Here is a 12,955-nt window from a genome sequence, read left to right as displayed (position 1 = left end):
CAGACTAGTTTTGTCGGAATGCTACAAGTTCTTCAAATACCTATAGAATTATAGGTTTCTTTTTGGTGAGTGTAAAACACATAAATACACCAGTTTGATCAGCTTTTTAATTTATCTTATATCATATCTAATTTCTGTAATATTTTAAAAAATTCAATCTGAAAAGACAGTGAATTAGTTCTGGCTAAATCAATTCAGTGTGGTTCAATATTTACAATACATCAAATGTATTTTGTTGATTACTTTCTTTTATACTTAAAATGTTATTTTCAAAACAAAAACTTTTTAACACTGTATCATTAAAATATAACACAAAACAATACAATATCACAAATGAATTTTCAAAGTTTATAAATCATGAACTTACATAGATACATTTAACTTGTGTTGGTAATTTCTACTGAGTGACATGAATGGCCTTCTGAAACCTTGCTTGTTTTAATCTCCAGTTTTTGTTTGAAGAGTGTGAATACATAAATATTTTTATACTGTCTGTAATAGTTACTAAGAGTTAATGCTGAAAAGTAAGCTAACTAAATAGATGAGAACTAAAATCATTTAAAAGTAAAGTACATCAATTAAAATAATCCTGTACAAGCTCACAACAAACAATGCAATAAACGATTATGAGCATCTGTTATGAGAAAAGCAAGTAATACAAATTTACAAGCTTGCAAAATTGGTTCAAATTTGGTTCCTGATTAAAAAAAAATGCTGGATTCTACAATTACATGAAACAAGTGATTATATACATTTAATAAAACAATGAAATCACCAAATATATTATACATAAGATTCAAAAAGTATTAGCTTAAATATAAATTCAATTGACCTTGAAAAAATATCAACAGTAAATGGACCCACAATTACATCCTTTTTTAACTTAATTAAAAATGATAGTTAAATAACACTAAACAACATTAAGCTTGTGAAAAAAATACTCTTACAAGATGTTTTTAGAAAAACAACAGTGTTAATACACAGATACCATTGATTTCATCATGTCTCTTGAATCATCAGTGAAAAGGCTATTTTTCTTCTATGCAGAAAATCCTGTTTTTTTACTTTGTTTTAAACCTTAACCAGAAATGAGTAATTCCTTTTCTCATTATTTTTAACAAGATTATTGCACATAGAGTATGATAAAAATACACAATATTTTGAGAAACTTTAACTGTAAAACTTTTGAAATAAGTTTATCTGTTGTAGCTTTATATTTTTGTTATAAAATTAATTACCTGTTGGATTATACTAATACATATTTGCTTCCTTTATAATTATAGGTACTTGTTGTCATATAAAATATACCACTTAAAATATTTTTTCCAAATATTCACTTAATTATTCCTGAACAAAACACAAGTTTAGAGTACAATCATACTGAATTATTTTTGTATTTACTGTGTAGGGCAAATTAAGCAACATATTATCACTTACTTTTGTGACAAAATTCTGTAAAAGCATGTTCCTTGTACACATTTAATAACTTTCTTCAATTTTTTTACACACTATAATGGACATGCAGTTATTGATTTTGTAAAATATTACCACTAGAAAAATCTTACATAATATTCCATGAAAAGGCAATACACTTAAAGACCAAAAACACAAGAATTAACAAAAACATAAAAGAAGAATAAGCATACTTAATACGCTCTCTACGACCCACTGATAATTACTTTCTCTATTTATACAAATAAATGTACATACAGAGGTTGAGTAAGTTATAGTAAAACAACTTGGATCCTTATGACATCATTAAAGTTCATTCCTCCCTGTCCGCTCATACTCTATTAGACAAATGTGCATCTTGACAACAGGCCTGCAGTGTAGTTTCCATTGCAAAAAAGCTCCTTCATAGTTATCATGCCCAAAGCACACAACAACTCCCTGCAGCCTTTCCAGATTTCATCTAGTGTACAACATTGGCAGTTTCCAAGTACTTGTTTTAACACTATGGTTGCATAGAAATCCATCGTCAATTTGACTGGTATGTCTTCATATGAATGCTGCACTTTGTTAACTATGGCTAGAGTACAACTTGGTCCATGTTCCCTTATTTTTCCAAAGTTATTAAATACAAGCGATATCTCAGTTCTCAAAATTCTAACTCCCCGATCTGGATAAATCTTTATGATCTGAGTGAATGAATATTTGGTTTCACAAAGGGTTGTTTATACCCTTCCCTAAAATGATCAATTTTTGACAGAATCAAACCATCTATGAAATGACAAACAATGTCAGTATGTAATTCCTTATATCAGCTGTGGTTGCTACATGATTATCTGATTTGGATATTCAAAATTAATCATTCTAATATAACACACTCAGTAGTGTATAAGTAAATATGCACATACAGTAAGTGCATAATTGTATTTAATCATCTGGTGGCCCACAACAACAAAAAACCCATAAATAATATATCATACTCGCCAATAAATTCTCTACATTACAGCTTTAATAAAGAAAATTTCAAACAGCCCTCATATAGAGCCTTAGTGATTTGTTTTAGTGTACAGATTCTCCTTGATAAAAAGAAAACCTTTTATATAAATTAGAATATACATACATACATATATATATATCAAAATTCAGCTCCTTAACTGTGAAGGTATTTTGCTTGTCTTCTCAACAGAATAGATACAAGTGGCATGTTTCCTAACACTCATAACTAACTATGCATGCATCACATAAAACAAAACTAAATTTAAACTGAATGACACCGTATTGCACCAATTGTCTGAAAATTTGATTTATACAATTATGTTCAACTTGAAAACTTTTTGACATACTTATTTAGATCTGAATTCATTGAAGAAATATAGAATATAGTTTTGTAACATTATCACGGAAGGCTTAAAAATTTGAACTTATTTTATTCAGAATAGAGAACTAGACAAAGATGACTTGATTCAGGTGTTTTGAAACTGTTTGGGCTTGGAAAATCTGTTTAGTTGGTGGAATGTAATTGAAAGAGAATAGAAATGCAAACCCAAACACTACAGGGGGTAAAATGTTTAAGGTCTTGAAGCCTAGATCCACCTTTCCTTGGACGATTTTTTTGTCTGCCTAATTATGTGGTTGGTGTTGTTAGTTTAAATGTTTTTAAACGTTCAGTAGAAGGGTGTGTTGATTTGAAAAGTTACCTTTAATTTTGCTTCTGGTGGATAAAAGTGGTGTCTCAAACACACACAAATATCCTTGTATCACCTTGGTTTATTTCATGTCTCTATATTTCTTATACATAAATAATAATAATATACAATTTCTCTGCCTTATCTTAGTCTTACATGTTTCCATAACTGAACTTATAAATGAATTACAGGCGATTATCGAACACCTAACAATAACATGCAGTGGTCTACATGTTTGTTTGTTGTTGTATTTTTTTTTTTTTTTTTTTAGTTTATACAAGTTTTGTCTATTTTTTTCTTTTACAACTAATTGTAAAGAAAAAAGTTAGGAGTGATGTGGTGTATCAAAAAGAAGCTTCTTATCAATTTTTGTAGCACATTCCCCGTATTTCAAATTAACATACGCATTGTAAAAACATTTATATGCATCTAAAAGCATAGAGGTGCAGTGCAGTATTGCAATTCAACTGCAAACCCATTGTATTTTTGGGCTGCACGGTCAGATAATTACAAATGAGCATAATTTCCGAGTGTTATGTATTAAAAGTTTAATAAATATTGGTAATCGAAAAATTATAATTATTAAGCCAATAGAATAAGAAAAACAACAACAATAATTTATGATGTATAACAATATTTTATTTTTAGTTTTTGCTTACCTTACTGCAACTTTAACACTTGTGTCACCAGCCATAATTCGGTATGATTTGCCCAATGGAAACCAGCAAGTAGTATTTTAGCGCCTATAAATTTTAAATATCAACTGCATATCTTCAAAAACACTTTATATCAAAAAGCAACAACCCACCACATATACCGCAAAATTTGTACCGCATTAGACAACATACAGAGATCTCGTACGTAGATCGTAGAAGAAAGAAGTTATCACGTGACATTTCTGTGCTTCAAATTCAAATTCATTGGTGGCTCAGGTGAGAAAAATATGACAAGGGATTATTTTCACTTCTCAAAATATACAAATTTTAAAGTCTAACAAAAATAATATAACGAATTATAAAAGTATAAAAAATTATCAATAAATAATAGAATAAGTTTAACACACAATTAGAGTGTGCCATCTGTTTTCCAAAACATAAACTAAATTGTAGTTAAAATTATTTTAATTGTATTATTGTTAAAAGTTTATTATGTGTTTTTGTAATAAAAGAATTGAGTAGACAAGAAAATTACATAATGTATAAGAAGACAAACAAGCTGAAACACTCGCCAAATTAAAATAAATTTACTGGCAAATGTGAAAATAATGTTTCGGGCAACAGCCTTTCATCAGATTTCAGTAAAAAGAAAACGGCGTTTAGAACAGAAAGAGCTGTTGTAATTTGTAGGCTAAAGTTTACAAATGACGCTCAAACGGAAATACCTCGCTAATGATATTATACCTATTGTAAAAATAAACTTACTGTTACGTCTCCGTGATCGATCGCGGAACTGAATATATGCGATAACTAACACTGATACAAACTTTTGTTTGTTGTAAAACACAAAGTTACATGTTAGATATACACGTTTAATGCGATAGTTATAATGTAGATAGTTCATTAATTACGAATTGGTGGTTGTTATAGTATTGTGTCATGTTACTAGAACCTTTTCAATTTTTTATGTTGTTTCAATTTAGTATTATCGCATCATAATATCTAGTAGTGTGGGAAACAGTCTAGACTTCTGTCTGGCAATAAATACACGTCCAAAATGTAGTTCGAGTTAGTTAGATCTAAACTGCGTGATTTGGAGTTTAGCCATAAAGAGCGTATAGTAGCGATTTCTAAAGTGAAAATAGCATAGATTGTATTATAATAACAGAGTAGAGAAGAAATAATTTGTCTTGTTAAACTGTGTTATAAAGTAACTGAACCAGCCTGAGTGGGCATTGACATAAAGGAGACAATTATTTCAAGCTCTAGATACAACTGTGATAACCAACAGTGTAACGAATATTTATATATATGTTTGACTTATTTTAATATATTATTTTAAAACAAGTGAACTGTGTGCTCTTTGTTTATTGTTGAAATGTATTGCCAACAAGTCACAGACACGTACAGTAAAGAATTCGGCCCATACATTACACAGTGGGCAATCTGTGCTCTTTCTACTAAGGGTACTGAAACTCGATTGTAGCTCTAGTTTTTCTCACCAGAGGGAGTGTTAATAGGGACACATTGCTAGGAGTCATAGTTCCACGAAGTGGCGCCAGAGAGCGTGTTGCTAGAAGAGGGGGTAGGACAATGAGATCAGCTATGATAAGAGTGCAGATAGTCACAAGTGAACCGCCAGAGGGTGATGTGGATCAACAGATATCAAGTGTCTTAATATTTCATCAACTTTATAGAAATGAAATAAATTTGGCAGTAATTCTAGTTATTGTTCTAACAACCAATGAATCTACTATTCTAATCTTTAGTTATTATTGTTTGTTTGAAGTTAAGCACAAAGCTACACAATGGGCTATCTGTGCTCTGCCTACCACGGGTATCGAAACCCGGTTTCTAGCTTTGTAAGTCCACAGACATACCGCCGTGCCACTGGGGAGTCTTTAGTTCTTATGCATACAGCTTATGTACAATATGTTCATATTACTATTTGTTCATTTCAGTTAGTCTATATTTTTTCACATTAAGGTTAAATATAATTATTTTGTGACACCAGCAGTATTATTTGTTCAATGCATGTAACATTCCAATTTGTAGGCTCAGAAAAAACATTTTACATTTTTCAAAACAGATATTTTCCTCACATGGATCTTGAAACAAGGTTATAGTAATGTGGGCTGCACGTGAGCATCTCAGAGTAGCTCATGGGTAACGTAATTCGATAATAATAACATAACATTAGGCACACGTTCCTTAAGTGAATTACAACTTATAATAGTAGTTAGACACAGTTCAAAGGGTGATAAAATAATAAAATTTAAGTATAAGTAGATGTATACTGTTACCAGGAGAAAGCTATTTAGGATAAACAAATATAGTTTTGTGTTACAATTTGAAATCATTCTAGAAAGAAAAAATAGTAATTTAGATGTATTTAGGTTTTAGAGATTACGCAAATGACATTTGAGATTTTTGAGATATTTGAGGAAAATATTTTTTTAATATTAATATGAAAATGACTTTGCACTCATATTGGTAAAAAAAAATTAGATATATTCACCAACAAATCTTTAGTAAAAATACTTCTCTAAAAAAATCTGACTTTTTGTATATAATAGACTTGTAATGTTTACTGAAACACTGCCAAATTTTATGAAGATATACAGAATGAGAGGGGGGGAAGAACAATTTGCTATTAATGAATAAAGGATTTTGTATGCCATTGAACTTAACACTCAGTAAAAAACAAATTTATCTATTCTTCCACTTTACATAACGATACAGAAGGCTAAATGAACATTCATGACATTCTCAGGATTTGAGAGTATATTAGTAAGTTATTTTGTGTTTTAATTTTAAATTTAGAACTACTATTGTTTATAAATATGACTTACCAAGATCTAATACTCATTCTCATTTCTTCAAGATGTATTTGTTTAGAAACTTAAAGAAATTGCAGTATCGTCCATCTTACAATTTAGGTTATGTTCAAATTTATCCAAGGAGCAAATTCCGCTGACAAGCTGTCAGTTTGATAACTTTTGATATTTAGGAATAACACAAACAGTAACATGTATGGATTATAAAATGCCGGATTGCCAATATTAAATTAACTTTGATACAAGTACATTTGGTATATTTCAGTTAGCATACAATTCTTGTACACTTTCTCGTCAGTTACACTCTACTACTGACCTTTGTTCATTTATCATATAACTGTTAATGACCTCAATTTGAGAACCAACCTGTTCTATTGTCATGCAATATTTGAACACGTTGAAAACAAGGACGAATATCTTTCCGATTCGTTTGATATATAACGACACTGATTGTAACTAAATTTAACTTATTTATTTATAGATATTGAGAATTTGTAAGCGTTATAATATTTAGGGAAAATGGATATTCACTGTAGTATCGGCAACGTTATTAATATGATGTATTATCCATCATCCATATCATATGAAAGATCATAATCTCTTATTGTTTTTAACGCTGAGTGAAAATGAGCATTCATATAAATTCTCAGAAAATACATGTCAGACATTCACCAACAGTTTAATCATTTATCTCCAAAGACCAGTGGTCAAAGGTGTATGGGCTGTCTAGATCATGTTTATTATAGTTAAGTTAGTATTATTCCTACCATATAAAATAATAATAGAGCTTTAATTTTTACATCTTAAACATGAATGAAGTCGTTATAAGATTTATGAAAATTAGTAAAGTTCATTGTAGTAACAGAAATACGATATGGTCATAACATGTTATCACAGGTTCTCCCTTAAGTAAAAGTCATAAAACCTATGTTCATATATCAAGGAGCCAACAGAGTCTAATAGGGATGAGATGAACTGATATATCAAAACGTTATTTGGAAGGTAAATAGATATAAAATGCAGAGCTTCTTGCCACTACATTGTCTACTTTCGTTGGCAAAAATAAAAAATAACTTGTAGACCCGTGTTTGACACATAAGTAATTTGCATTTGATCTTTAGTGTGAACAGAGTTTAATTAAGTATCTTTCTTGGTGAATTATCAATGTAAGATGAGTATAAGATCAAGCCAAAATATAAAGATCTTCAATCTTCTTTATTGGCCTCAACTTGTAGTCAGTCCTTGAATGTTGTGATGTTTACAGACTAAGTGAACCTTCTATCTTACTATGTGATCAAGAAATTCCGCTTCCATATCAAAATGGCAGCTTCACTCAGAATGGCTGATGTGTAGCAAAATCAAGTAATGTTCTGGGTCCTATAATGTCTAAAATTCAGTTTTATATTCATACTTCATATAAAGTAGCATATTACATCTTGCCAAACCTATGGGCGTCCTAATCAGGTATCATTTCTCTTGGTGCAAGCTGATTGTCACAACTTTCCAATTCTTAGAATTTACTAGCTTTAACTAAATGGAGTAACTGTAATCCCTGATTGACCCCAACCCTTCTGCATTTACTACAACATAAGTCAGAAGTAAATGTGTATGTTTTTATTGTCTTTAGATAATATATGGGCAGTCTCATATCCATTAACATTTTATGCTGTAATTGAGACACGAACTCCATCCCTTACACTCTAAGCATGTTTGCTAGATTTTCTCCTTTTGATCTGGAAAGTTATATTGTTTTATTGAAACTATGATGGATGGATCACAATACCTTGCATCATCCGTGGAAGTGGAAAACCATTGCACAATGTTCCTGTTTTGAGAGCAGAATGAAATACAGTATACATTCTAGAAACATCTTTTATTGACTCGGGCAGCTTTGATATGGCCACTTAAAACTTTATCACCATACAAATAATCTCAGTCAGAGCAGAAATATCCCTGAGATCCATATGGCGGGCACATGAGTTCACTTGGCAGCCCTTCAACCAAGTAAAAGGTGATATGTTCAGGAAAGCTTTTTCATACAATCTTCTCAAATTATCTGTTTAAGCAAACAGTTTTTTTGTGGGACCCATGCCTTCAAGACATGGACTCAACCTCATGTTTCACCTGATTTTTTTCCAAGGTCAAGTCAGAGAAGGAATTTAATGATAACTATGTCCAAATCATTGAGTTGCCCTTTATCTACGTGCTCTTGGTCATTGGACAGTAAACCATCCAAACTATCGTATTTTGGACTATTGATTTCTTGGACAATGTTTTCCAGGAAACAACTTGCCTGCAGTATTTGAATAAACTCTTCATATTCTACTTTGTCATCACTTTAACTACTAGTAGGTTATCTTGCTTCAGTTTACTAATATTGTGAAACAATGGTTCATGCAGATACCCAGTATCAACATCTCTACTGATGTACAGATGAGATACTGTAGTTGCTCGAGGAAAACCGTCTTTATCTCCCACATGCACAACTTAACAAATGCAATGTCCCCAGGTGTGATCAGCAGATGAACACTGCACACACACATGGGAATACACATTGTCATTCCACTTCATATCTACCTCAGCTTTGTAACATGTTCTCAGGACATTATTGGTGTATTATCTTGCTAAAATGGAAAGATCATAGCTGTTCATGGTTCCCACAGGAGCATGGTGAGATGCTTGTTTTTCACCTGGTGGTGTACTGATTCTTTCTGGTGGTTTTCATGTCATCTCACTACCTGGTCAGAGGTGGCCCTGACTAATATTTAGTGATGCAGTCTCAGGGTGTTGTTAGTGTACTTTCTAGCCTAGAAAGCTTCTGGATGTCCCGAGTGTCTACAGGGCAAAGATAAGATGCTGAATTATCCTCCTTGTGGTGTCACAGCTCTTCATGGCAAGCAGGTTTCTTGGTTTCTATTATCATTAACAATTTCCCTCCCTCTCTGGTAAAAGATGACCTTGGCCAATGCTTTACAACGCCTAGGAAATTAATTTATTGCTTGATGTCCCATAAAGACCATCCCAGTTGGCCATGGGACATCTAAGCTAACTGTGTCCATTGTAACCAATCCTTGTCACATAGAAGTTACACAGTAGAAATCAAGTTGGTGTGGTAGCTAACCATATCTCAACGTCTTTGTGTTGAGGATGGACTTAGAATGCAAACATAACCCTCCCCCTGGCTATCAAGAGGCTCATATAAAGGATAGAACGTGTTCTAATCTTTGCTACACCCTCGGATCATGTTTTCCTCTCCATTGTACGTTCTTGATGATATCATGAAGTAATCTTCTATGACAATGATTTATAAACTCAACAGGAAACAAAGTTAAACAGAAAAAGAAGCATATTCAAAATATACCCTGCAAAAGCAAATCTTTCTCCACGATACTAACATTTTAACTTAATAATTTAGTTTTTAGTATTCTCTGGTAAAACTAGAGCCACTAGTTGAATATTAAATGCTCAATAAGAAAGATATGGAAAGGCTGACTTTCAATAAAATACAATAATCACAGATAGCATAGGAAAGACTAATATACATAACAACGACAATATTTATCTCCTACAAAAATTTGCTGAAATAAAGACATGTTAGTTTCCTGTTATATTGGCCAACCTTTAAGGTATTGCTATTAAAAGTCTTATGGCTGCTGACGCAAACGAAACATATGTCTTCACAGGACAAGAGTACTAGTAAAGTATCCCACAATGCTTGTTTCTCTTTGCTAGTTATTGTTAAAATTATACAAGTTTAAAGGAAGTTTAACTTTGAGCTCATACTAACTTGTAAAAACCTCTGCACCATGATGATACCTAAGCAATAGCAAACAAGTATAATCTCTATGATATGATTACTGTGGTGTTTAATCTTAGCCGAAAGTGTTAGTTAATGCAAGTTTAGGATAACTACTTGCATAGTGATTCATAATAGAGATCGCCCACGAATTTCACAAACGTTCTAATAGAATATACGAGCAAAAATCATCTTAAAAAGCAGATTTTTTCTTGACACAACACTCAAGACATTCCATCTTAATGGCTAAACCTGCTAAGATATTGATAATAGCAAAAAAGTTGATTTCCAATTTTTAGACAAAATTAAAAATTCCTCCATTTGTTCTTCATATTATTATTATTCATATTCTTCTTCTTTTGCAAGCCTACAGAAAAAATGACAATGAATATTTTATTCAAACCTTGGCAATCCTATTAAAAAAAACAACTCCTGCACAGGTCATAGAAATAATTTTATGTTGATTCCTGAAAGAGAAGGAGAAATTTTATCAGTTTTTTATTGCTACTGGTCAATTTTCTATTCGAAGCCATTCAAGCACCGAAGCCTACAACAAATTCGACTAGGTATTCTACGCTTACATCTATGCACAGCCAGTAAATAAACTCCTGCGAAGGTTGCAGGACTATTTTTAAGTTGATTCTTGAAAGTCGAGATTTTCACCCTCTGAAATTTTCCAAGTTCTTCTTCACTACCAACATAAACCATTCAGGCATCGCAGAAATGTAGAAACCACTAAAGCACCGTTATACTAATCAGAAATGCTTCGTTTTATTAGAGTAAACAATGTGCATATATATAACAGTGGCTTCAGTCTTATTATTATGGATTATAGTTTCACAAGCCTCTACAGAAAAACGGCTACGAATATTTTACTGAAACCTAGACAGTAGTAAGGAATGTAGTATTATGTATGCCATAGGGTAGTTTTAAAATTAATTCAAGCGTCTTCGTTTTTTGGCCCTGAAGAATTTCTCTAAGTCTTTCACTTTCCACCATTAAAAAATCCGGTGTTTTACTAATGCGCATTAATTGAAAGTAATGTGTGCAACTTATAAAGCATTAGTTAGAAACTGCCACGTTCAGGTTTTATCATTTCAAACCATTAATTATAAAATTAAATTAAGGGTTTGTTTGTTTGTATTTAAGAACAAAGCTATACAATGAGCTATTTGAGCTCTGCACCCTACGGGTATCGAAACCCGGTTTCTAGTGTTGTAAGTCTGCAGACATAACGCTGTACCATTGGGGGGGGGGGGTCTGAATTAAGGGATAAAATTTCATGTAGTTGTGGTCTAAGTTATAGTGGACAAACAAGTAGGAACTTAAAATTTAGAATAAAAGAAACTCAAAATGAGGTGGATAAAATAAAAACGGATGAATCGGCTTTGGCAGAACATGTGGGAATTCTACACATGTTATTTACTGGGATAATGAAAAACATATAAACAGGTACTGGAAAAAGTTGAACTAAATATAAGAGATTCCTTGGAAATTGTTAAAAACAAAATGAATATAAATAGAGATTTAGGTCCAGGAGCCATGGGAGTAAGTTCTTAGAAATCGTTGTTGTAAGTGACGCCACTGTAAAAAAACATGTTAATTATACACGTTAATAGGTTTATAAGAAACTTCATGTGTATTTCGTGATTTACTTCGATGGGACAGCGGTAAGTCTTCGAATCTACAATACTAAAATCAGAGGTTCGATTCCCCTCAGTAGACACAACAAATAGTCCGATGTGGATTTGCTAAAATAAAACACACACACTCCTGAAGATCGGGGAGTTATTTCCACCGAAACATGTGGAGTTTTTTAACTTGTGTTTTTAAACTTTACAAATAACTTATTGTGCAAATGAAAACGTTGATATGTCGTTTGATTTTATCTAAAATTTTTTTGCACAAGATCTGTCTGTTTTACGTGTTAAATTTTTAATTATCTTGTAAAATTATAATGCTAAGAAATGTACCCAAAACAGGGCTTGCCACTGAGAGTCTTGGCTGGTATTAGGATATTGAGGCCATTACTTTACCAACTGAAATATCAAATCCCAAAGAACAAAAATCATTTATCAAACTATTTTCTAATTTATATGACAACACTAGTTATTGTACTTACGGTTGTTTATTAAGTCGAGCTTGCTATAAAAAAAGAAAATAAACTTTAAGCATTTCTGTATTACTGTATCTTCATTGATTCGCTGTAATTTAGCAAAGTAGGTTAACGTTTACTAGCCGCGGGAGGGACGTTGTTCTATAGACTATATTTACAGAGAGATGTTCTAACACCTACTATAGTATGCACATGTTAAAAGTGTTTCTTTAGCTTAAAGCACCAAAAATTCATCCATCAATTTATTTTTTTAATAACCAGGTTGGCATTGATGGATGAGAATTATCTTTAAAAATCGTTACTGAAAATGAAAAATAATGCAGTATTTTACCATTAAAATACGCTCGTTATAAAGAAGAGCTTGTAATTAGGCATAAGACAAGATGAAAAGAGTTTGTCATAAATAAACTTTTAAG

The 12,955-nt window shown here is 31.8% G+C and overlaps 1 protein-coding gene across 4 annotated transcripts in view; it reads right to left on the bottom strand.

The window, feature by feature from the left end:
* The window catches only part of LOC106478397 (kinesin-like protein KIF21A), a 117,394-nt gene extending 113,408 nt beyond the window's left edge, over positions 1-3,986 (bottom strand). For all 4 annotated transcript variants that reach the window (XR_002609882.1, XM_022381990.1, XM_022381989.1 and 1 more), the window contains exon 1: positions 3,794-3,986. Coding sequence is in view for 2 of the 4 variants with exons in the window: in XM_022381990.1 (XP_022237698.1) it covers positions 3,794-3,828 (35 nt within the window). In the remaining 2 variants the exon portion in view is untranslated. The remainder of the gene's footprint in view (positions 1-3,793) is intronic.
* Between the last annotated feature and the right edge of the window lie 8,969 nt (positions 3,987-12,955).

This window comes from Limulus polyphemus, unplaced genomic scaffold (genome assembly GCF_000517525.1).
Source record: "Limulus polyphemus unplaced genomic scaffold, Limulus_polyphemus-2.1.2 Scaffold208, whole genome shotgun sequence".
Lineage (NCBI taxonomy): Eukaryota > Metazoa > Arthropoda > Merostomata > Xiphosura > Limulidae > Limulus > Limulus polyphemus.
Note: the sequence above shows the minus strand (reverse complement) of the source record. Positions and strands in the feature narration are given on the sequence as shown.